General features: G+C 42.8%; 1 protein-coding gene across 1 annotated transcript in view; it reads left to right on the top strand.

Moving 5' to 3' along the window:
- LOC129823666 (nuclear receptor-binding protein 2-like) overlaps positions 1-26,681 on the top strand; it is a 54,512-nt gene that overhangs the window by 18,708 nt on the left and 9,123 nt on the right. The window contains exons 2-11 of the mRNA XM_055882562.1: positions 6,301-6,423; positions 6,800-6,901; positions 7,219-7,308; positions 7,844-7,884; positions 9,050-9,144; positions 11,507-11,530; positions 11,782-11,865; positions 15,244-15,299; positions 19,007-19,102; positions 22,448-22,580. Coding sequence (XP_055738537.1) covers positions 6,301-6,423; positions 6,800-6,901; positions 7,219-7,308; positions 7,844-7,884; positions 9,050-9,144; positions 11,507-11,530; positions 11,782-11,865; positions 15,244-15,299; positions 19,007-19,102; positions 22,448-22,580 — 844 coding nt within the window. The remainder of the gene's footprint in view (positions 1-6,300; positions 6,424-6,799; positions 6,902-7,218; positions 7,309-7,843; positions 7,885-9,049; positions 9,145-11,506; positions 11,531-11,781; positions 11,866-15,243; positions 15,300-19,006; positions 19,103-22,447; positions 22,581-26,681) is intronic.

Raw genomic sequence — 26,681 nt, 5'->3', positions numbered from 1 at the left:
TTTTTTTAAAGGCGCTACAGGATAGTAGTAGTGGGTCAAGTCACCACGCGCATTGTGACACAATGATTTTAGAAATTATATTGTTGGGCTTCGGTCTGGATCTGTCTAGACTTGGATGCAATACACAGTTTGAAATCTCCACCCAATGTCAAATGATGAGCGTTAAGGTCGGAAAGTGTTGTGATGAGGTCAGAGAAATTGAGCGTCATCCCAATTAGGACCATAGAGGTTAGCCTTGAATAACCTGTGTGCTAAACCATTTACCCATCACTATAATATATCTTCCATTGGTGTCTGAAATAACTTTGGAGGAGACAAATGGGGTGCCTTTTCTGATAAGGATGGCTGCCCCTTCTAGCCTTAGCATCAAAGTTGGAGTAAAGTATTTGGTCTAACCATCCTCTCTTTAGTTTGTCATGGTCGCTAGACTGGAGATGGGTCTCTTGGAGAAAAACAATGAACGGACTTAAGGACTTAATATGAGCATACACTCTGCTACGCTTGACCACCTGGTTAATCCCTTTTACGTTCCAGCTGCTAAAGCATGTGGAGCCTAGAGTATGTGAATTAGGCATAGTCATAGTAATCAGAAATGAATGTTAGCACGATCTCATGGCCAGTGTGCTGAAAGGTCAGAGTAATAAAATATAAAGAAAATAAAAAAAACAGCTAAAAACAACAAAATAGCCAGAAAACCTTGGACCCCTGTGCTGTTCTTCCCCCTGTTGGAAGGTTGCATCTACCTCTCCTAGACTAGAGCAAAATGCTACCATGTTAAACTGAACCTCTTCTTCATGACTACCGCCGTGTAGTCCGGGTAAATGCGAATATTCTGGCCATTGTGGGTGATGTTGCCTTAGGGACGACATCCTCCTCCTGGCAGTAGTGGACTTTAACTACTATGGGTCTGGGCGGCTCCCCATTCTTCGGTACGGACTGTATGCTTCTGTACTCCCTGTCAAGGGTGCGGGGCGTAATCGAGGCCTAGAATTTCCTGTAGCAGTTTAGCTATGGACAGGGTAGGCCGCATTCCGCCTACGGTCTCGAGTCCCTCTCTCACGCCGAAAATGCGACAGTTCCCCCGGCTCTGTCTGTTCTCGAGGTCCTCAACCTTGGAAGTGAGTTTGATGACATCTGATGATAGCCGGGTGAGTTGCTCTTCCAGTGTAACCATTTTGTAAATATTTGCACCATATTCCAGGCTATTCAGACGGGTGTCACGTCTCGTCAAGTCTTCGTTAACGGAGTCAATCTTTATGTATACTTCGGTGGCGAGAATAGCTATTTGGGCAGATAGGTCAGTGGATAGTGACTCCACCTTAGCCAGCACAGTCTGTTCAGATTTAATGATAGCCGTCATTACCACTTCTTGGCCGTTGTTGTCTCGACATTTTACGATTAAAAGACAAAAAAAAGGCCTCCCGGGTGGCGCAGTGGTCTAGGGCACTGCATCGCAGCGCTATCTGTGCCACCAGAGACTCTGGGTTCGCGCCCAGGCTCTGTCGCAGCCGGCCGCGACCGGGAGGTCCGTGGGGCGACGCACAATTGGCCTAGCGTCGTCCGGGTTAAGGATGGTTTGACCGGTAGGGATATCCTTGTCTCATCACGCACCAGCGACTCCTGTGGCGGGCCGGGCGCAGTGCGCGCTAACCAAGGTAGCCAGGTGCACGGTGTTTCCTCCGACACATTGGTGCGGCTGGCTTCCGGGTTGGAGGCGCGCTGTGTTAAGAAGCTGTGCGGCTTGGTTGGGTTGTGTTTCGGAGGACGCATGGCTTTCGACCTTCGTCTCTCCCGAGCCCGTACGGGAGTTGTAGCGATGAGACAAGATAGTAATTACTAACAACTGGATACCACAAAAATTGGTCAGAAAAGGGGGTACATTTTTTTAATGAAAAAGACAAAAAAAGGGAAAAAGCCAGATTAGTCAAAAAAAACTATGCTATACCATAAATATGTTATCAGACTGTCATCTTATGAAGTTGTTTCTTGGTTAGTGGCTATATATATTTTTATTTAGTCGAATTAGTGATAGCTACTGACGCAGGAAAAAACTGTTGGAGTAAAAAAATTGTGTCTTTTGCTAACGTGTTTAGCTAATAGATTTACATATTGTGTCTTCCCTGTAAAACATTATAAAAATCTGAAACGGTGGCTTTATTCACAGGATCTGTATCTTTCATTAGGTGTCTTGGACTTGTGATTTAATGATATTTAGATGCTACTATTTAATTGTGACGCTATGCTAGCGATGCTAATCAGTGTGGGGGGGGTGCTCCCGGACCCGGGGTAGGTGCTTGGTAGAGGTTAAATGTTACAAAAGTAACACGGTGGGGGAGGTGTTGGTCAAGTATTAATAGTAAATTGTTTGCGTCTTCACATGTTGCTGCTCCCCAGTATTTCGTTTTTTTTCTGTGTTATTTCTTACATTATTAGCCCAGAATTATTTTGGGTGTTATTACATATTACATACAGCTGGAAAGAACTCTTGGATATCAGAGCGGCGGTAACTCACCAGCAGTACGACCAGGATTGCGACTTTTCTGAATTGGATCCTTTGTTCGTACCCCCCAGGGCAATTGATTCCAGAGGCTGATCCAAAACACAGCCGGCTGGGAAGAGGTATTTGGAGTGGACTTCTAGTCCGACTCAGGAGGCGCGCACATCACCCACCGCTTCCGAGTATGTTACTCGCTAATGTTCAGTCTTTGGATAATAAAGTTGACGAGCTCAGGGTGAGGATCTCCTTCCAGAGAGACATCAGGGATTGTAATGTACTCTGTTTCACGGAAACATGGCTCTCGAGATATACTGTCTGAGACAGTACAACCCGTTGGGTTCTCAGTTCATCACGCAGATGGGAATAAAGATCTCTACGGGTAGAAGGGCTGTGGTGTATGTCATGATTAACTACTCATGGTGTGATTGTGATAACATACAGAAACTCAAGTTATTTTGTTCACCTGACCTAAAATACCTCACAATCAAATGCCGACCGTATTACCTTCGGTTATAGTCACAGCCGTGTATATTCACCATCAAGCCGATACCACTTCGGCCCTCAAAGAGTACACTGAACTGGAAACCACATATCCTGAGGCCACATTTATTGTAGAAGGGGATTTTAACAAAGCTAAAATGATAGTACTTCAGTAGCGGTTTCCTCAACACATTGACTGTAGTACTCGCTCTGAGAACATTGGACAACAGCTACTCAACTTTTTGAAATGCCTACAAGGCCCTCCCTTCGGTAAGTCTTATCACAACTCCATTTTGCTCCTCCCTTCCTATAGGCAGAAACTCATACAGGAAGTACCTGTGCTACGGACTATTCAAACGCTGGTCTGACCAATCAGAATCCATGCTTCAAGATTGTTTTGATCATGCGGACTGCGATATGTTCCGGGTAAGCCTCTGAGAATAACATTGATGAGTACACAGATGCGGTGACTGAGTTTATCAGGAAATGTATAGAAGATGTTGTACCCACTGACTTTAAAACCTACCCAAACCAGAAACCGTGGATAGATGGCAGCATTTGCGCAAAACTAAAAGCATAAACCACCGCATTTCACCATGGCAAGGTGACTGGAAATATGGCCGAATACAAACAGTGTAGTTATTCCCTCCGTAAGCAATCAAACAGGCAAAACGTCAGTACAGAGACAAAGTGGAGTCGCAATCCAACGACTCAGCCACGTATGTGGCAGGGTCTACAGACAATCACGGACTACAAAGGGAAAACCAGCCACGTCGCGGATAGCGACGTCTTGTATCCGGAGAAGCTAAACACCTTTTTCGCCCGCTTTGAGTATAACAGTGCCACTGACGCGGCCAGCTACCAAGGACTGTGGGCTCTCCTCCGTGGCCGATGTAAGACGTTTAATTGCGTTAACCCTCGCTGGGGAAGCCGCGTCCTCAGAGAATGCGCAGACCAGCTGGCTGGAGTGTTTACGGACACATTCAATCTCTCCCTATCCCAGTCTGCTGTCCCCACATGCTTCAAGATGTCCACCACTGTTCCTGTACCCAAGAAAGCAAAGGTAGCTGAACTAAATGACTATCGCCCCGTAGCACTCACTTCTGTCATCACGAAGTGCTTTGAGAGACTAGTCAAGGATCATATCACCTCTACCTTACCTGACACCCTAGACCCACTTCAACTTGCTTACCACTCCAATAGATCTACAGACAATGCAATCGCACTGCCCTATCACATCTGGGCAAGAGGAAAACCTATAAGAATGCTGTTCATTGACTATAGCTCAGGATTCAACACCATAGTACCCTCCAAGCTCATCGTTAAGCTCGGAACCCTGGGTCTGAACCCCGCCCCGTGCAACTGGGTCCTGGAGTTCCTGAAGGGCCACCCCAAGGTGGGGAAGGTAGGAAACATCACCTCCACTCCGCTGATCCTCAACACAGGGGACCCACAAGGGTGCATGCTCAGCCTCCTCCTGTACTCCCTGTTTACCCATGACTGCGTGGCCACGCACGCCTCCAACTAAAGCATCAAGTTTGCAGACGACACACAGTAGGCCTGATTACCAACAATGACGAGACTACAGGGAGGAGATGAGGGCCCTGGGAGTGTGGTGCCAGGAAAATAACCTCACTCAACATCAACAAAACAAAGGAGCTGATCGTGGACTTCAGGAAACAGCAGAGGGAGCACCCCCCCCCCCCCCCCCCCTATCCACATCGACGGGACCGCAGTGGACAAGGTGGAAAGCTTCAAGTTCCTCGGTACACATCACTGACAAACTGAAATGGTCCACCCACACAGACCATGTGGTGTAGGCGCAACAGCACCTCTTCAACCTTTGGAGGCTGAAGAAATTTGTCTTGGCACCTAAACCCTGACAAACTTTTACAGATGCACAATTGAGAGCATCCTGTCGGGATGTATCACCGGCTGGTACGCCAACTACACCGCTCTCCAAGGGAGAGACATATTTTACATTACTCATCTCATGTGTATATACTGTATTCTATTCATTGCTCATCCAAATATTTATATATTCTTAATTCCTTTACTTTAGATTTGTGTGTATTGTTAGATATTACTGAACTGTTGGAGCTAGAAACGCAAGCATTTCGCTACACCCGCAATAACATCTGCTAAACATGTGTATGTGACCAATAAAAATTGATTTCTAATGATGATCAGCTTCTTGATATGCAACACCTGTCAGGTGGATGGATTATCTTGGTAAAGGAGAAATGCTCACTTTTGTACACAGCATTTTCGAGAAATAAGCCATTTGTGCATATGGGACATTTCTGGGATCTTTTATTTCAGCTCATGAAACACGGGACCAGCACTTTTTTTTTGTTTTTTGTTAAATGATTGTAATTTGGAAAATGTTATCTTATCTTTCACTTTGTAAATGTGGAGTAGGTTGTTGTAGATCATTAGAACATGCAAATTTATTCCCTTGTTTAGACTACATTTTAAGACAGAAAATGTTAAGACAGTGCAAGGGGTGTGTAGACTTTCCCTAGCGACCATCTTCCTTGTGTGACCCGTTTTGCTCTCCAGACAGGATAGCGTGCAGTCTGTTTGGAACGAGATCATTTCCTTTTGATCCCTTACAGTGTGAGTCAGAAGAGCATTGACTTATTCAATTTAGACTCATTTATGCAAATAGAACTAATGTCAATTTGTTTTTTTTCCCCTAACTTATGTTCTTATACTGTCCTCCCTGTCAGGTAGATGGTTGTTGCTCAACTACCAGAAATATTTTGGGGATACTTGAGTCATACACTGTGTACAAAACGTTAGGAACACCTGCTCATTCCATGACAGAGCTTTCATTACAGCTGGTCAGTCAATGATTACTTATGGTCGGTGGAAGCTTTGCTTCTGTACCTGTAAAATGAAACACTATAACATGCAGCGCGAAACCAGGGTTCATTTTGAATACTTTGAACAAATCCTCATTTTCTTTGAAGTAATCACTGATCTGACATGTCTGGATTGGTGAAAACTAAGAGGTGGTAGCCTTGCTTTCACCTATTCAATTGTTTTGTTTCAGTGATTGCCTCAAGAAGGGGAAGAAGGAGGGAAGCATTATAAATTTATATTTTTGACTTTTGTTGAACAGATGGAGGATGACAATGGGGAAAGATGGAGATGTGTCATATGACAGTAGGCCAGATTCTAACCTATGCCGACACTGTAGACTTGTACTGGAGACTGGCTTTACCCCTAGAGCAGCCAGGCCACAGAGGGAAGCATTTTAACAGTTTCGAAGAGGGCTGACTAATGCTTTGGACCTACGCTTTCCTCTGTTTTTGTAGGTGAGTCAGGGGAATGTTCCGGGCATCGAGACTGCCTCACTGGCCATGGACACAGAGGAGGGGGTGGAGGTGGTGTGGAACGAAGTGCAGTTCTCCGATAAGAAGGTCTTCAAATCTCACGAGGTATCTTTTTGATAATCCTGTCCTGATAATCCTGATAATCCTAATAATAATTGGACCCGGCAGGACTAGAACGGTATATATTTTTGTCGTGTGTGTGTCTGTCAAAGAGTTATATGGATAACCGGCTTTGAGAGGTCATGGGGCGGGCGGGCGGGCAGGTAGCCTAGTGGTTAGAGCGTTGGGCCAGTAACCGAAAGGTTGTGAGATCAAATCCCCGAGCTGACAAGGTAAAAGTCTGTTGTTCTGAACAAGGCAGTTAACCCAATGTTCCAAGGCCGTCATTGTAAATAAGAATTTGTTATTTAACTGACTCGCCTAGTTTAAAGATAATACAACATTTCAGAAGTGTGGGTCTTCATGGTTGTTTGTTTTGCAGGATCGAATGAGGGAGATGTTTGAGAGCCTGATGCATGTAGATCACCCCAACATTGTCAAGTTCCATAAATACTGGCTGGACACCAGGGAGAGTCGGGCGAGGGTGAGGGACATGAGCACGCATGACCTTGGTCTCTCTCTCTCTCTCTCTCTCTCTCTCTCTCACACTCACACTCTCACTCTCACTCTCACTCACACTCACCAGTACATACTGTACACAGGAACAAACCGTCAGCGTCCTGGAGAAGTAATTCCCCTCCTTTAAAAAAAAAAAAAGTCAATTCAAAACAGCGTGTGAATTTCAATGACTATAGTATATGGATATATAATTCTACACTTTTTGGATAAACAGGTTTTCCAAGAACACTGATGCCCCCCCCCCTCCACTCATTATATCTCCATGTTTATCTCCGAACTCAGGTGATCTTCATCACAGAGTACATGTCATCGGGCAGTCTCAAGCAGTTCTTAAAGAAAACAAAGAAAAACCACAAGACCATGAATGTCAAGGTGAGTCCATTCCATAGAGAATGATACAGGCCTCTAATGACCAAAAGGCTGAGGGCTTCCACCATTTTAAAGTAGTCAAGTGGGTGGGTAATTCCTATGGGTAGCCTGAATGGCGTTACCCATAATTCCTATGGGTAGCCTGAATGGCGTTACCCATGTTGTCAGATCTATCATCTCTATGGTCCATTCCCACTCGTCTTCCTCCTCCATCATCAAACCTCAACTGGGAATAGCGCCATCTAGTGTTTGGCTTTAAAACTACCACAACAAATAGGATTTAGAACGTTTCTCGTAGTCACTTATCCTGTATTTGTCTCTGGACGCATTCCAGACCACCCGCAAAGCAGTCGAGCTGCACATCCTAACCGATTCAAATGCTCTGCAGCAGGGCATCAGATTGCACCAGTAGGTTAAACACTTATCCAGACGGTGTGAGATTTTGTTGCATGACTGCAACGTAGACGGCCTGGAACGAGGCCATTGTTTTTGTATCTATTTAAGTCATTCAGTAAAACTGTGTTTCTCTGCTTGCTAGGCATGGAAGCGATGGTGCACTCAGATTCTGTCAGCTCTGAGGTAAGAAACTCCCATTCAACCTGTCACTCAACTCACCCAAATTATGTCCCCCCCCCCCCACCACCACCACCACCACTGGGCAAATGTGAAACACAAAATCGGTCCCTTTTTTGGTTGATTTTCAACAAATGTGAACTTTACTTGAAATAAACCAACTCTTGAAATCTTGTAGTCAAATTGTGGTTCAAATATAGTTAAAATTATGTTGACCTCGTTCTTTTTTTTTTTTGAGTTTTCAACCAAAAGTTCAACTACAATTCTGATGACGGTGATAGAACATTGGTTTTGTGTGAACTCTATTTATATATTTTGTGTATATTTTGTGTGAACTCTATTTATTCAGTGATCTATCTAAAGGACAGTGGTGGAAAAAGTACCCATTTGTCATACTTGAGTAAAAGTAAAGACACCTTAATAGAAAATGACTCAAAAGTGTTTGGTTTTAAGTATACCTAAGTATCAAAAGTAAAAGTGTAAATAATTTAAAATTCCTTATTAAGCAAACCAGATGGCACGATTTTCTTGTTTTACTTCTTTTTTTTTTTTTACTGTTAGCCAGGGGCACACTCCAACACTCGTACATAATTTTCAAACAAAATATTTGTTTAGTGAGTCCACCAGATCAGATGAAGTAGGGATGACCAGGGATTTTCTCTTTAAGTGTGTGAATTAGACCATTTTCCTGTCCAGCTAAGCATTCAAAGGGAAATTGTATGGAGTAAAAAGTACATTATTTTCCTCAGTAATGTAGTAAATTAAAAGTAGTCAAAAATATAAAAAAAGTAAAGTGCAGATACCTGAAACTTCTTAAGTACTTTAAAGTATTTTTACTTTGGTACTTTACACCACATGGTCACAAGAGGAAAAAAGAAGATGGCGGCTCCACAAAGCAGTATCCCAGCAGGTTTAGGGGAGAATCTGGCTGCCATGTTTACATGTGTCTCTTAAATTGTATTATATTTAACTACTATAAATGAGCAACTTCAACATCTAGCTGAACGATGTGAAATTGCTTCTCCTGTAGAAGATTTACGAAGTAGATTATACACAGCACATGACAAGACATAATATATTACTGACATTTGATTTTAACACAGGACAGAAATCACACTCACGCAAAAAGTTTGATTTAAAAAAAAATATGAATGTGAATTTATATCCGCAGTTATCTGCATTCCTGCCACCCGCCCATAGTCCATGGCAACTTGACGTGTGACACCATCTTTATCCAGCACAACGGACTCATCAAGATCGGCTCGGGTATGTGGTCTACAGGGCAAGGAGGGGGGGGAGAGTCCCAGTACTCCACCGTTTTCCCTGACGCTAGTTGGATTTAAAAGCACAGGAAATGCTATACTTTTAAAAGCATCAGAGGTAGTGTACAAGTGAACACGTGCAGGGAAAAGATTACAACGTAGGTGTTTATCTAATCACCAAAAAAAAACAACGAACAATAAGAGACGGCTGTTCCTAATGTACCCCTCTAACAGACCTACAGTGATATCACATTCTATTAAGTTGAATGGGGATTACAGTACCAGTCAAAAGTTTGAATACCAACTCATTCAAGGGTTTTTCTTTTTCTTTTTACTATTTTCTACATTGTAGAATAATAGTGAAGACATCAAAACTATGAAATAACACATATGAAATCATGTAGTATCCAAAAAAAAAAGTGTTCAACAAATCAAAATATATTTTCGATTCTTCAAAGTAGCCACCCTTTGGCTCATCAGACCAAAGGACAGATTTCCACCAGTCTGTCCATTGCTCATGTTTCTTGGCCCAAACAAGTCTCTTCTTCTTGGTGTCCTTTTGGTAGTGGTTTCTTTGCAGCAATTTGATCAGTCTCCTCTAAACAGTTGATGTTGTAATGTGTCTGTTACTTGAACTCTGAAGCATTTATTTGGGCTGCAATTTCTGAAGCTGGCAACTTTAATGATCTTATCCTCTGCAGCAGAGGTAACTCTGGGTCTTACTTTCCTGTGGTCAGTCCTCATGAGATGCCAGTTTCATCAGGGTGCTTGTTGATTTTTGCGACTGCACTTGAAGAAACGTTCAAAGTTCAGGCTAGGGGGCAGTATTTTGATGTTTGGATGAAAAACGTGCCCAAAGTAAACTGCCTATTTCTCAGGCCCAGAAGCTAGAATATGCATATAATTGGCAGATTAGGATAGAAAACACTCTAAAGTTTCTAAAACGGTCAAAATATTGTCTGTGAGTATAACAGAACTGATATGGCAGGCGAAAACCTGAGGAAAATCCATCCAGGAAGTGCTGTTTTTCTGAAACTACTCTTTTCCATTGCAAGCCTATCCTCCATTTAAAGGGATATCAACCAGATTCCTTTCCCCGTGGCTTCCACAAGGTGTGAACAGTCTTTAGACATAGTTTCAGGCTTTTATTCTGAAAAATGAGTGAGAATGATCACATCTCGTCAGTGGATAGCCAGATGTCCTCAGATTTGTGCATGCGCGCACGCCGGGAGCGAGACCTTTTCTTTCTCTCTTCTATTGAAAAGGCTACCGTCCAGTTGAAATATTATCGATTATTTATTGTAAAAACAACCTGAGGATTGATTACAAAAAACGTTTGACATGTTTCTACGAACTTTACGGATACTATTTGGAATTTTCGTCTGCCCGTCGTGACCGCATGAGCCTGTGGATTACTGAACAAAACGCGCCAACCAAATGGAGGTTTTTGAATATAAAGAGAATCTTTATCGAACAAAACGAACATTTATTGTGTAACTGGGAGTCTTGTGAGTGCAAACATATGAAGATCATCAAAGGTAAGTGATTCTTTCTTATTTTATTGCTTTTCTGACTTTCGTGACAAATCTACTTTGCTGAGAGCTGTCCTCACATAATCGCATGGTTTGCTTTCACCGTAAAGCCTTTTTGAAATCTGACACACCGGCTGGATTAACAACAAGTAAAGCTGTGTTTTGGTGTATTGCACTTGTGATTTCATGAAGAATGTAATATTTTTAGTAATTTAAATTGAATTTAGGGCTCTGCAATTCACCGGATGTAGACGAAAATGATCCCGCTAAAGGGATCTGAGCGGCAAGAGGAGTTCTTAAGTAAAGTATTGATGGACTGCCGTTTCTCTGCTTATTTGAGCTGTTCTTGCCATAATATGGACTTGGTTTTTTACCAAATTGGGCTATCTTTTGTATACCACCACTACCATGTCACAACACAACTGATTGGCTCAAATGCATTAAGAAGGAAAGATATTCCACAAACTAACTAATTGAAATGCATTCCAGGTGACTACCTCATGAAGCTGGTTTAGAGAATGCCAAGAGTGTGCAAAGCTGTCATCAAGGGTGGCTGGCTACTTTGAAGAATCTCATAAAAATATAATTTGATTTGTTTAAAACTTTTTTTTATTATTTTTTGGTTACTAGATTATTTAATAGTTTTGATGTCGTTGCTATTATTCTACCTTGTAGAAAATAGTAAAAAATTAAGAAAAACCCTTGAATGAGTAGGTGTGTCCAAACTTTTGACTGGTACTCTATGTAATTGAATAAATACAGAACTTTTCCTCAGTTTTTCTCTTGGGGTATGACCATTTGTTTGAATTCTCTGTCTTTCTGTTTTGTTTACAGTGTGGCATAGGCTGTTTGTCAATGGTAAGAATCCTATTTGTCACTGTTGTTTTTTCCCCCTTCTAGTCTACAATCCACTACTAATTTAGGAACTAAGTTCTGTTGTGGTTTAGGTTCTCAAGACTACCCTTCACTTGGTAAAAAAAAAAACTCTGTCTTTTAGATAACCTATTAAACTGTTGAAGAGCAGTTGTGAATATAATCTGTTTTCGAGAGTGTGAACGAGATGGAGACTTATTTTCTTTTTTACTCTGGTTTGTTTGTCCCATTCCTAGTTTTCCCCGAGGCGATCTACGGAAATGTGCAGCATCATCGGGATGATGAAACGAACCAGCACTATTTTGCTCCTGAATACGGCTGTAAGTGTCTGCATCTCCCATCTTTCTTACTCTCCCTTTAACTCACATCTACTAACTCCATCTACTCCTCATGCATTTGATGTAGCTCTTTGGCTCGTGTGTATGAACAATACTCCACCACCTATTCTGCTTCCTCTTATGATAATTTAGTTAACTTTTTAATAGCAAATTAAGGGCAACCATTGATGCCATAGCTCCAATAAAGTTGAAAAAAAGCCACATCCAAAAGGAGAGCCCCTTGGAGTGAAAACTAATAAATGAAAGAGAAATTGCAGAAAGGCAGAGCGAAAGTGGAGAAAGTTGCAGGTCCATTAATGATATTCTGAGAGAGCAACTTGACATGTACAACAAGGCAATTATGAATGTCAGACGGGCTCATTGTTCTAACATTAATCAGAGTCATTTGAGAGTGCTCTTCTCCACCATTGATGGCCTGATAAATCCTACCCCTGCAAACCTATGTGACCTTTCCTCCACATCTAAATATGATGAGTTTGCAGCGTATTTCAGAGAGAAGATACCCAGCCTAATGTTGGTTATCAGTAAAGCAAGACCTGATGAAAAGGCAACTATGGATTTATTTCCCCTGGTTGACGCAGACATGCTCAGGAAAGTGATATCACAACTTAAGCCTTCTCGATCCTATCCCCCAACACCTTCAAAACCTTTTTTAATAGTATATCTGAAGAAATGCAAGCTATTGTTAACCACTACCTGTTCATAGCAGTTTTTAGTGCAGTGTGGAGAGTGCCTATGTTAAAAACCGTTCTGAAGAAAAGTAATCTGTACTGAACCAAAATATTAGCCCAACATTCAACAATTTCAACGATTTTACTGAGTTACAGTTCATATAAGGAAATCGGTCAATTGAAACAAATTCATTAGGCCCTAATCTATGGATTTCACATGGGGCACAGCCATGGGTGGGCCTGGGAGGGCATAGGCCCTCCCACTTGGGAGCCAGAACCAGCCAATCAGAATGAGTTTTTCCCCCACAAAAGGGCTTTATTACAGACATATATACTCCTCAGTTTCATCAGCTGTCTGGGTGACTGGTCTCAGTCGATCTCACAGGTTAAGAAGCGGGATGTGAAGGTCCCAGGTTAGTGTCGTTACACGTGGTCTGCGATTGTAAGTCCTGCCAAACTGCCAAATTCTCTAAAACAACATTGGGTGCAGCTTATGGTAGAGAAATTAACATCCAATTCTCTGGCCATAACTCTGGTGGACATTCCTGCAGTCAACATGCCAATTGCATGCTCCCTCAACTTGCGACATCTGTGGTGTTGTGAGGTCCTTTTATTTTCCCCAGCACAAGGTTCACCTGTGTAACGATCATGCTGTTTAATCAGCTTCTTGAAATGCCACACCTGTCAGGTGTATGGATTATGTTGGCAAAGGAGAAATGCTCACTAACAGGGATGGAAATTAACATGCACAATTATTTTGAGAAATAAGCTTTTTGAGTATAAGGAACATTTCTGGGGATCTTTTATTTCAGCTCATGAAACATGGGACCAACACTTTTTTTATTTTATTTAACTAGGCAAGTCAGTTAAGAAAAAAATCGTATTTACTTTGACGGCCTACACCGGCCAAACCCGGGACAACACTGGGCCAATTGTGCGCCGCCCTATGGGACTCCCAATCACGGCCGGTTGTGATACAGCCTGGATATAAAACGTACATGTTGCGTTTTTATTTTTGTTCAGTATAGATTCTAACGCTCTTAGCAATTTTCAGCCAATCTCCAACCTTCCAATATTAAGCAAACTTCTGGAGAAATTGGTGTTCAAACGGCAGTGTCAACTTTTTTTTATTTTATTTTTTTATTTTACAATTCCCATCTGGTTTTTATGCCCACCACAGCACAGAGACGGCCTTAATTGACCACTTTAACTATCTTAGAGCCATCAGACACCAAACAGCTCTCTGTCCTTGTACTCTTGGATTTAAGTGCTGCATTCGACACTGTTGATCATGATGTTCTTCTGGACAGACTTTGGAGACGTGGGTTAGCCTCTCCAGTCCAGTTCTAAATTGGTTTAGAACTGGGGGGGGGGGTTTGTCACCCTTGGTGAACATAACTCAGAGAAAATACATTCCGCAAGGTTCTATTTCCGGGTACTGAGTCCGGTGCTGTTCAGTTTATATATGTTAACCCTTGGCAGCGTTATCAGAAAGCACAACATTGATTTTCACTGCTACGTACATGTAACACAACTTTACATTTCTGTGTCACCAGAGGATTTTAGCTCCATGGATAAATTATTAGACTGTGTTGGTGATGTAAATAATTGGGTGGCTCACAACTTCCTCCAGCTAAATTAAGACGAGACCGAGTTACTTATTGTTGGAGCCAAAGCACAGAGGAAGAATCTAGCCGCACATTATAATTCACGGGGAAGAAAGATAGAAATCCAGGTAAAAAAAACCTAGGTGTTATTTTACATTCTGAGCAAAATTTCGAATCACAATTTAGGAATGTGAGCTTTTTACCACCTGAGGAACATTGCCAATGTGCATCTGTTTCCTCTCAGGCTGACAGAGACTCATCCATGCTTTTATTACAAGCAGGCTTGACTACTACTGTAATGCTCTCCTGTCTGGTCTACCCAAGAATGCCATTGGTCAACTGCAAAACATACAGAATGCTGCAGCACGGGTACTGACCAAGACTAGACGGAGAGCACACATTACACCGGTTTTAAGGTCTCTGCACCGACTGCCTGTGAGTTTTAGAATACATTTTAAGATTCTTCTATTGGATTTTAAATCAATCCACCATTGTGCACCCCAGCACATGTCAGACATGCTTTTAAATTATGTTCCCACTAGGTCCCTCCGGTCCTCTGTCACTAGCCTTTTAACTATCCCAAAGCCTAGGACCAAGAGGCATGGAGAGGCAGCCTTTAGTTATTATGCCCCCTGCTCTCTGGAATAGCCTTCCAGAGAACCTGAGGGGGGCTGAAACTGTGGACATATTTAAAAGAGATCTTAAAATACATCTTTTTAGCTTTGCTTTTCCTTAGGGTACTTTTTAGTCGTTCAGTTTTTATTATTTTAGATTTTTATCGTCTATGCTTGTGTAGTAAATATTTACGTTTATATTTCCTGTGAAGGGCATTGCGTTGGATTCCATGTCTGAAATGTGCTATATAAATAAAGCTTGATTTGATTTGTCATATTTTATATGCTTTGTTTTGTAAATTGTTTTTGTGTAGTGTACATTGAGCTGTCTTCAAATTGTGTAATTCAGACAAAGGGTCTCTAAATAAATAACCTTTTCTCTTTCCTTCTCCCCTTGTCTCTGTCTCACACGCTCTGTCTCGTGCTCTCTCTGTGTCTCTGTCTCTCTCCTACACTATTCTGTTTTAGTGGCTGAGGATGTTTGCTCTATTGACATCTTCGCCTTTGGCATATGTACCCTGGAGGTAAGACAAAACAATCCGGGGTGAAGTTTCCCCCTAGGTACAGATTTAGGATCAGCGTCTAGGGTGAACTTCACTCTACGCCGACACAAACACTTTCTCTTGCAGTGTTCCAATAATAAACAACCCAGTACCCTTTAGATACTTTTGGTCATGTAGTGTATGTGGACACCTGCTCGTCGTCGACCATCTCATTCCAAAATCGCGGGCATTAATATGGAGTTGGTCCCCCCCCATCCCCCTTTTGCTGCTATAACAGCTTCCACTCTTCTGGGAAGGCTTTCCACTAGATGTTGGAACATTGCTGCGGGGACTTGCTTCCATTCAGCCACAAGAGAATTGGTGGTGTTGGGCGATTTAGGCCTGGCTCGCAGTCGGAGTTCCAATTCATCCCAAAGGTGTTCAATGGGGTTGAGGTCAGGGCTCTGTGCAGGCCAGTCAAGTTCTTCCACACCGATCACGACAAACTTTCTTTTTTAAATATTTTTTTTCTCCCCAATTTTGTGATTTACGGTCTTGTCTCATCTCTGCAAACTCCCCAACGGCTCGGGAGAGGCGAAGGTCGAGTCATGCGTCCTGAGAAACATGCCGCACTGCGTCCTGAGAAAGATTAACACCTCCGATAGAAATTGTAATGTTATTTGTAGCCATCTATTTACCACCACAAACTGACGCTGGCACTAAGACCGCACTCAAGCAGCTGTATAAGGCCATAAGCAAAGAAGAAAATGCTCATCCAGAAGTGGTGCTCCTAGTGGCATGGAACTTTAATGCAGGCAAACTTAAATCTGTTTTACCTCATTTCTACCAGCATGTCACATGTGCAACCAGAGGAAAAAAAACTCTAGACCACTTTTACTCCAGACACCAACAAAGCTCTCCCTCGCCCTCCATTTGGAAAATCTGACCATAATTCTATCCTCCTGATTCAGGCATACGAGCAAAAACTAAAGCAGGAAGTACCAGTGATTCGCTCAATACGGAAGTGGTCAGATGATGCGGATGGTACGCTACAGGACTGTCTTGCTTGCACAGACTGGAATATGTTCTGAGATTCATCCAATGGCATTGAGGAGTATACCACCTCAGTCACCGGCTTCAATAAGTGTATCGACGATGTCGTCCCCTCAGTGAGCGTGCGTACATATCCCAACCAGAAGCCATGGATTACAGGCAACATCCACACAAAGCTAAAGGCTAGAGCTACCGCTTTCAAGGATTGGGACACTAATCAGGACGCTTATAAGAAGTCCCACTATGTCCTCAGACGAACCATCAAACAGGCAAAGCGTCAATAGAGGGCTAAGATTGGATCCTACTATACCGGCTCTGACGCTCATCGACGGGGCAGGGCTTGCAAATGGTTACGGACTACAAAGGGAAACCCAGCTGCCAGTGATGTGAACCTGCCAGATGGGCTAAAGGCCTTTTTTTAAGCTCGCTTTGAGGCAAGCAACACTGAAACATGCATGAGAGCACCAGCTGTTCCAGACAACTGTGTGATCACGCTCTCCGTAGCCGATGTAAGACCTTTAAACAGGTCAACATTCAGGCGGATTACCAGGACGTGTATTCAGAGCATGGGTGGATCAACTGGCAAGTGTCTTCAGTGACATTTTCAACCTCTCCCTGACTGAGTCTGTAATACCTATGTTTCAAGCAGACCACCGTAGTCCCTGTGTCCAAGAAAGCGAAGGTAACCTGCCTAAATGACTAACGCTCTGTAGCACTCACGTCTGTAGCCATTAAGTGCTTTGAATGGCTCATATTAACACCATCATCCCAGAAACCGTAGACCCACTCCAATTCACATACCGCCCCAACAGATCCACAGATGAAGCAATCTCAATTGCACTTCACACTGCCCTTTTCCACCTGGACAAAAGGAACACCTATGTAAGAATGCTTTTCATTGACTACAGCTCAGCGTTCAACACCATAGTGCCCACAAAGTTAATCATTAAGCTCAGGACACTGGGACTAAACACCTCCCTCTGCAACTGGATCCTGGACTTCCTGACGGGCTGCCCCCAGGTGGTAAAGGTAGGCAACAACACATCTGCAATGCTGATCCTCAACATGGGGGCCACTCAGGGGTGCGTCCTGAGTCCCCTCCTGTACTCCCTGTTCACCCACAACTGTGTGGTCACGCACAACTCCAACGCCATCAAGTTTGCTGGCGACACAACGGTGGTGGGCCTGATCACCGACAATGTTGAGACAGCCTATAGGGAGTAGGTTAGAGACTGCCAGGACAACAACCTCTCCCTCAATGGAAGCAAGACAAAGGAAATGATCACGGACTACAGGAAAAGGAGGACCGAACACGCCCCCATTCACATCAACAGGGCTGTAGTGGAGCGGGTTGAGCGTTTCAAAGTTCCTTGGTGTCCACATCACCAACAAACTATCATGGTCCAAACACAACGAAGTTGTGAAGAGGGCACAACAGCTTTTCCCCCTCAGGAGACTGAAAATAGTTGACATGTTTCCACAGATCCTCAAAGTTATACAGCTGTACCATCGAGAGCATCCTGACCGGTTGCATCACAGCCTGGTATGGCAACTGCTCAGCATCTGCCCGTAAGGCGCTACAGAGGGTAGTGCATACGGCCCAATACATCACTAGGGCCAAGCTTCCTGCAATCCAGGACCTATATAGTAGCTCAAAGGAAAGCCCATAAAATTGTCAGACTCCAGTCACCCAAGTCATAGACTGTTTTCTCTGCTACCGCATGGCAAGCAGTACCGGAACACCAAAACTAGGACCAAAAGGCTCCTCAACAGCTTCTACCCCCAAGCCATAAGACTGAACAATTAATAAAATGGCTGCCCAAACTATTTACTTTGACCCCCACTTTGTTTTTACATTGCTGCTACTCTCTGTTTTATCTATACATAGTCACTTTACCCCTGCCTACATGTAGAAATTACCTCAACTAACCTGTACCCCCGCACATTGACTCAGTACCGGTATTTTTTATTTAGTAAATATTTTCTTAACTGCATTGTTGGTTAAGGGCTTGTAAGTAAGCATTTCACTGTAAGGTCTACACCTGTTGTATTCGGCGCATGTGACAAAACATTTGATTTGATTTGACTTACAGTTGACCGGGGCAGCTCTAGCTGGGCAGAAATTTGACAAACTGACTTGTTGGAAAGGTGACATCCTATGGCGGTGCCACGTTGAAAGTCACTGAGCTCTTCCGTAAGGCCGTTCTACTGCCAATGTTTATCCATGGAGATTGCATGGCTGTGTGCTCGATTTTGTACACCTGTCAGCAACGGTTGTGGCTGAAATAGCTGAATCCACTAATTTGAGGGGTGTCCACATAATTTTGTGTGTGTGTATATATAGTGTATGTCACAGATGTTAATTGAAACCCATATTTATGTTATGCTCAATAGACACGGAACAGGAAAAAACATTCTGGTGTTTTACCTGAACTCGTCTGATAAGCCATTCTCATTTTCCAACTAAAAATGTTTCCTTTTTTTTGCCTACTGATGCATAATATTAAACACAAATGCAAAATAAGGGTCGTGTTCATTAGGTACCAAACGGGAAAAAAAACAGACTGAAAGAGGGAGAGACAATCTAGTCTTGGTCATTATAATAAGACCCGCCCATTTTAGCTTTCTGTTTTACCGTTGTGTTGTCCTAATTAACACGACCCAGCACCTTTTTGTTTTGTCCTCCCCAACTTTAGATGGCAGTATTGGAGATCCAGGCCAACGGGGACACTGTGGTATCCAAAGAGGCTATAACCAACGCCGCCCAGTCTTTAGATGACCCGCTCATAAAGGCAAGTCGCACAAGACTAGTGGGCATATACGCAATGATGGCGTGCCTAAAGTTAGTCGTTTCCCACAGGACAAAACCTGGTTGCTTTCATATTAGTTATTTTATGACTTCATATTTACATTTGAGTCATATTTACACAAGTGCCATGCTCTACCTACTGAGCCACATGGGACCAAATACTGGTTGTATACCAGTGGAGGCTGCTGAGGGGAGGACGGCTCATAATAAAGGCTGAAATGGAGTATAATTGCTGGAATGGAGTGAATATAATGGAATCAAACACATGAAAACAACAATGTGTTTGATTCCATTCCATTCACTCCATTCCGGCCATTATTATGAGCCGCCCTCTCCTCAGAAGCCTCCACTGTTGTATACTGCTTGTATAAGAATTTTTTTGTTAATGGATTTTTCTGGTTGTTAAAAATACATTTAACAACACGTCTAAAAAGGCGCTAACAAAACGTAAACAACCGATGTCATTATACGGTTCATCAATAAGGACGTCTTGTCATGAAAAACGATGTCTTAACCAACTGTTAGAACCAGGTAATGTGTCATCTCAACCAGAAAACGTCATTAAGGTGCCATGTGCCAAATTTGACCTGCTGGGATAGTGCTACCTTAGCTGGTATATTCCCTTCACCTTGCAGCGCTCACTTATTTCAGCAGTTGAACGCCCACAACATAGCGTCTTCATTTTTGGCTTCAGTAAAATGGTTGCTACCGCCAGGATGCCAGCATTATCTCAAAAGTAAATTTAAGAAGACACACTGTCGTAATGCAGTGGTGTGCAATGACTTTAACCTCTGGGTGTTCATTCTACAAAAATTGGGACTAATAACCAATAATTATGGAATATTAGAATCTCCAATTATACAACTCCTAGGGATTCATTGTACTGTAGTGGTAAATGTGTGAAGGAAAGTTGGCAGCTGCTACAATACTATAATACATTTAGTCAAACTGTCGGTGTGTCATCTTCGTCAGTCACTGAAGCCACGGTTCTCTCTAATTCCCATGACACATTTCTTCCTTCCAAGTGTTTGTAGTAACTCGGGGAAAGATGACAGGCCGTTTATATAAAGCACATTGTAGGAAAAATGTCAGCAGCCGTAATGCTATATGTTACGTTACACGCCATCTTTTTTCAATCACCAGAGGCTATGGTTCCTTCTAATTACCCAGTTCCTTCTAATTACCCAGTTCCTCTGTAAAAAACTCACGGACGATTTTATTAAAGCTCAAACAAAGTGTATTCACCCAAAGGGTCAGACAGCTGAACAGACAAAGACATATATTCACACAAGTACTGGTATTTAATACTTTCTCCTATGCCGAGTCTCCTCCTTACACATCTGAACAGCCAATACACCTCTGTTGCTAGACAGAACTTAAGTGATATCTGTTCTTCCTCACTTCATCTGACCTGATTTCTGCCCAAATTCCTTACTACTACCTAACTCACGGCTGTCCTGTTGACTTGTACCAGACTGTGGCCATTTTCCTTCCCATAGGATCCCTGATGTCTAACAGTGACATGAATAAGGATATTTAATATTTTCAAGTTTAGAAGTCAGAACCCATCAACACTAAATGGCGCCATGATCTAGTCTAGTAGTAGTGTTACCGTCCCTGGACCACATATGAAGGCATCGGTTCGATCCGTGTTCCACCACTCACTTTGTTTTCCTGTTCTCTCCCCATCTACATATCTATCCTTAATCAATAAAGCTTGGAAATGCATTAAATATATATATATACAAACAGTATAGTGCATTCAGAAAGCCTTATTCTAAAATGTATTTAAATTGGGGGGTTTTCCCCGTCAATCTACACACAATACCCCATAATGACCAAGCAAAAACAGATTTTTTGACATTTTTTCTAATTTATAAAAAACAAGAAATGGAAATATCACATTTACATAAGTATTCAGACCCTTTACTCAGGACTTTGTTGAAGCACCTTTGGCAGCGATTACAGCCTCGAGTCTTCTTGGGTATGACGCTACAAGCTTGGCCCACATGTATTTGGAGTTTCTCCCATTCTTCTCTGCAAATCCTCCCAAGCTCTGTCAGGTTGGATGGGGAGCGTCGCTGCACAGCTATTTTCAGGTCTCTCCAGAGATGTTAGATTGGATTCAAGTCCGGACTCTGGCTCGGCCACTCAAGGACATTCAGAGACTTGTCCTGAAGCCACTCCTGCGTTGTCTTGGCTGTGCTTAGGGTCGTTGTCCTGTTGGAAGGTGATCCTCCACCCCAGTCTGAGGTCCTGAGCGCTCTGGAGCAGGTTTTCATCAAGGATTTCTCTGTACTTTGCTCCGTTCATCTTTCCCTCGTTCCTGACTAGTCTCCCACTAGCCACCACCATGCTTCACCGTTGGGATGGTGCCAGGTTTCCTCCAGACATGACACTTGGCATTCAGGCCAAAGAGTATATCATGGTTTCATCAGACCAGAGAATCTTGTTTATCATGGTCTGCGAGTATTTAGGTGCCTTTTGGCAAACTCCAAGCTGGCTGTGATGTGCCTTTTACTGGGGAGTGGCTTCCGTCTGGCCACTCTACCATTAAGGCCTGATTTGGTGGAGTGCTGCAGAGATGGTTGTCCTTCTGGAAGATTCTCCCATCTCCACAGAGGAACTCTGCAGCTTTGTCAGAGTGACCATCGGGTTCTTGGTCACCTTCCTGACCAAGGCCTTTCTGCCCTGATTGCTCAGTTTGGCTGGGCGCCCAGCTCTGGGAAGAGTCTTGGTGGTTCTAAACTTCTTCCATTTAAGAATGATGGAGGCCACTGTGTTCTTGGATCTTCAATGCTGCAGAAATGTTTTGGTACGCTTCCCCCAGATCTGTGCCTCGACACAATCCTGTCTCGGAGCTCGACAGACAACTGCTTCGACCTCATGGCTTGGTTTTTGCGCTGACATTCACTGTCAGGTGTGTGCCTTTCCAAATCATGTCCAATCAATTGAGTTTACCACAGGTGGACTCAAATCAAGTTGTAGAAACATCTCAAGGATGATCAATAGAAACAGGATGTACCTGAGCTCAATTTCGAGTCTCCGAGCAAAGGGTTTGAATACTTATGTAAATAAGGTATTTTAGTTTATATAAATTAGGAAAAAAAATGTAACACCTGTTTTTGCTTTGGCATTATGGGGTATTGTGTGTAGATTGATGAGGGGAAAACATTTATTCAATCAATTTTTTGAATAAGGCTGTAACGTAGAAAAAGTGAAGGGGTCTGAATACTTTCAGAATGTACTGTATATTTAAAAATCCACACAATTCCACCCATGGTAGTAGTAACTGTCTATGCACCTCCCTTTCCCTCGTCTGTTACAGGAGTTCACCCAGTCGTGTGTACGCATGGACGCCAAAAAGAGACCCACGGCACATGACCTGCTGTTTCACAGGGTTCTGTTTGAGGTGCACTCTCTTAAGCTGCTGGCTGCCCACTGCTTTATCAACTATCAGTGTGAGTAACTGTCTGCCCACTGCTTTATCGACTATCAGTGTGAGTAACTGTCTGCCCACTGTTTTATCAACTATCAGTGTGAGTAACTGTCTGCCCACTGCTTTATCAACTATCAGTGTGAGTAACTGTCTGCCCACTGCTTTATCGACTATCAGTGTGAGTATCTGTCTGCCCACTGCTTTATCGACTATCAGTGTGAGTAACTGTCTGCCCACTGCTTTATCGACTATCAGTGTGAGTAACTGTCTGCCCACTGTTTTATCGACTATCAGTGTGAGTAACTGTCTCCCCACTGCTATATCGACTATCAGTGTGAGTATCTGTCTGCCCACTGCTTTATCGACTATCAGTGTGAGTAACTGTCTGCCCACTGCTTTATCGACTATCAGTGTGAGTAACTGTCTGCCCACTGCTTTATCGACTATCAGTGTGAGTAACTGTCTGCCCACTGCTTTATCGACTATCAGTGTGAGTAACTGTCTGCCCACTGCTTTATCGACTATCAGTGTGAGTAACTGTCTGCCCAATGCTTTATCCACTATCAGTGTGAGTAACTGTCTGCCCACTGCTTTATCCACTATCAGTGTGAGTAACTGTCTGCCCACTGCTTTATCGACTATCAGTGTGAGTAACTGTCTGCCCACTGCTTTATCCACTATCAGTGTGAGTAACTGTCTGCCCACTGCTTTATCGACTATCAGTGTGAGTAACTGTCTGCCCACTGCTTTATCGACTATCAGTGTGAGTAACTGTCTGCCCACTGCTTTATCGACTATCAGTGTGAGTAACTGTCTGCCCACTGCTTTATCCACTATCAGTGTGAGTAACTGTCTGCCCACTGCTTTATCGACTATCAGTGTGAGTAACTGTCTGCCCACTGCTTTATCGACTATCAGTGTGAGTAACTGTCACATCAGAGGTACATTTAGATTCCTGACACAATTGGTCAGAAAACACCCCCTTTTAGCCGTTTGCCCCCAAACTGAAAGTTTAATGCAAATGTGAACATCTCTTTTAAGTCTTATGTTCCAAAATTTGAATTAGATTTTTTTTTTTTTACGTTGTATAAAAGTACAGACTCAGCGCTTCAAAATGGCATATCATACACTGTAGTTGGAAGAAACATGGGGGAGTAATGCTGCTTTAAAAATTGATAATATTTTCACAAAATGTATTCTAACCAAATTGCCAAAATGGATTCTCTGAACATTATCTCACCAAGTTAGGCAAATCATTAACACTATGACATTTAAAAAAATTTTTTTATGTTTGTTTAATTTTTTATTTTATTGAATATTCGAAACATACAATATACTTGCAGTGAAGCCGCTCAATAACTACATCATACCAGTCATCCAACAGACTCCCATTCAGAGCAACACACAGAAGCATCCAGGGTCAATGCCCTGCTCAAGGGCATGTTGACCGATCTACCACCAGGCCAAAAAACGTGAACACGAACCCTCCAAGATACCCCCCCCCCCCACAGTTTCCCAATAGCTGTCCCTCAACCATTCAAGACCCCTCCCACAGTACCCCCCCAACCCCCCCCCCGGAAGAAAAAATGTTATAAAAAATACAATGAATTCCATTCCCCACCCTCAAGAACCCCCCCCCCAATGCACCAACAACCAAGAGAATGAACTACAGAGAAAAAAGGAAAAGACAGAAGAAAACCGCAAACAATAATGCAAAAAAATAAATACATTTAAAACCAAGGACATCAAGGACAACTAAAATCATAACAGCAATGCCAACTGTATATGTTTGTGTGCATGTCTGGCACTATTACGTGTGTGTGTGTGTTCTTGTATGTGTTTAATTGAATGAGAGTGTGTGTATATGCATGTGTACAAACATCTGCACGGCATCAGCCTCAGGCATTAGTAGTAAAAATTTGTAGTAAAAACACTGCCACTTAGTGTCATTCAAATGTACTTTTTATTATGATTTTATTTTTTTACTTTTATCTTTGACCATCATTCTATCTCTCCACGCCCACTTGTCTCCAATTCCACATCCCAACCCTCAGCTTCGCTCAGCCCATCCCATCTATCTCTGCTGGCCACCCTCTTCAGGTTTCTATGCAACACATATCATTTAACTATACTGTGATGTTAAATGTACAATTTCAATCTATCTAATCGAATAGAATCCACAGATTGCGAGTTGAAGATAAATACTTTTACTAATAGTATTGGTGTATTATTAATTGACTGACCCAGTCTCTCCAGATCTCCTAACTGTACTATTTCGAAGGTCAATTTTAGATCAATGCGATGCATTTTCAGCCATTTCTGAACCTGAGACCAGAAACCGGCTACCTGAGTGCAATACCAAAATAAATGATCTATTGATTCTGTATCCTCACAACTAAATCTGCAGAGCTTCGATGATTTTATGCCCCAAATCATTAACACTATGAAATTGCCTATTGTATAATAAAGAGAACCTTTCACATTGAACAGCTAGAGTGCCACTCTTTATTTACGCCCATTTACATTTTTACATTTACATTTTACTCATTTAGCAGACGCTCTTATCCAGAGCGACTTACAGTAGAGTGCATACATTTTATTACATTTTTACATACTGAGACAAGGATATCCCTACCGGCCAAACCCTCCCTAACCCGGACGACGCTATGCCAATTGTGCGTCGCCCCACGGACCTCCCGGTTGCGGCCGGCTGCGACAGAGCCTGGGCGCGAACCCAGCCCAGCCTGGGCGCGAACCCAGAGACTCTGGTGGCGCAGCTAGCACTGCGATGCAGTGCCCTAGACCACTGCGCCACCCGGGAGGCCGTTCAGCATCGTTCACATCCTTTAAACCCCTTAAGGCGTCCGCATGCTTCCCAGCTGAAACAGTTAGGTAGAGTTTGTGCATTATACAGTTGAAGTCAGAAGTTTACATACACTTAGGTTGGAGTAATTTAAAACTAGTTTTTCAACCACTCCACACATTTCTTGTTAACAAACTATAGTTTTGGCAAGTCGGTTAGGACATCTACTTTGTGCATGACACAACTCATTTTTCCAACAATTGTTTACTGACAGATTATTTCACTTTATAATTCACTGTATCACAATTCCAGTGGGTCAGAAGTTTACATACACTAGGTTGACTGTGCCTTTAAACAGCTTGGAAAATTCCAGAAAATTATGTCATGGCTTTAGAAGCTTCTGATAGGCTAATTGACATAATTTTAGTCAATTGGAGGTGTACCTGTGGATGTATTTCAAGGCCTACCTTAAAAATCAGTGCCAAGACCTCAGAAAAAAAAATGGTAGACCTCCACAAGTCTGGTTCATCCTTGGGAGCAATTTCCGAACGCCTGAAGGTACCACGTTCATCTGTAAAAACAATAGTACGCAAGTATAAACACCATGGGACCACGCAGCCATCATACCACTCATGGAGGAGACGCGTTCTAACTCCTAGAGATGAACGTACTTTGGTGCGAAAAGTGTTAATCAATCCCAGAACAACAGAAAATGACCTTGTGAAGATGCTGGAGGAAACCGGTACAGAAGTATCTATATCCACATTAAAATGAGTCCTATATCGACATAACCTGAAAGGCCGCTCAGCAAGGAAGAAGCCACTGCTCCAAAACCACCATAAAGAAGCCAGACTACAGTTTGCAACTGCACATTGGGACAAAGATCGTACTTTTTGGAGAAATGTCTTCTGGTCTGATGAAACAAAAATAGAACTGTTTGGCCATAATGACCATCGTTATGTTTGGAGGAAAAAGGGGGATGCTTGAAAGCCGAAGTACACCATCACAACCGTGAAGCACGGGGGTGGCAGTAGCATGAGGTGGTGCTGTGCTGCAGGAGGGACTGGTGCACTTCACAAAATGGATGGCATCATGAGGCGGGAAAATGTTGTGGATATATTGAAGCAAAGTCTCAAGACATCAGTCAGGAAGTTAAAACTTGGTCGCAAATGGGTTTTACAAATGGACAATGACCCCAAGCATACTTCCAAAGTTGTGGCAAAATAGCTTAAGGACAACAAAGTCAAGGTATTGGAGTGGCCATCACAAAGCCCTGACCTAAATCCTGGAGAAAATGTGTGGGCAGAACTGAAAAAGCAT

Source organism: Salvelinus fontinalis, chromosome 26, assembly GCF_029448725.1.
Source record: "Salvelinus fontinalis isolate EN_2023a chromosome 26, ASM2944872v1, whole genome shotgun sequence".
Lineage (NCBI taxonomy): Eukaryota > Metazoa > Chordata > Actinopteri > Salmoniformes > Salmonidae > Salvelinus > Salvelinus fontinalis.
The sequence above is the reverse complement of the archived record's forward strand: the minus strand, read 5'-3'. Positions and strand labels throughout refer to the sequence as shown.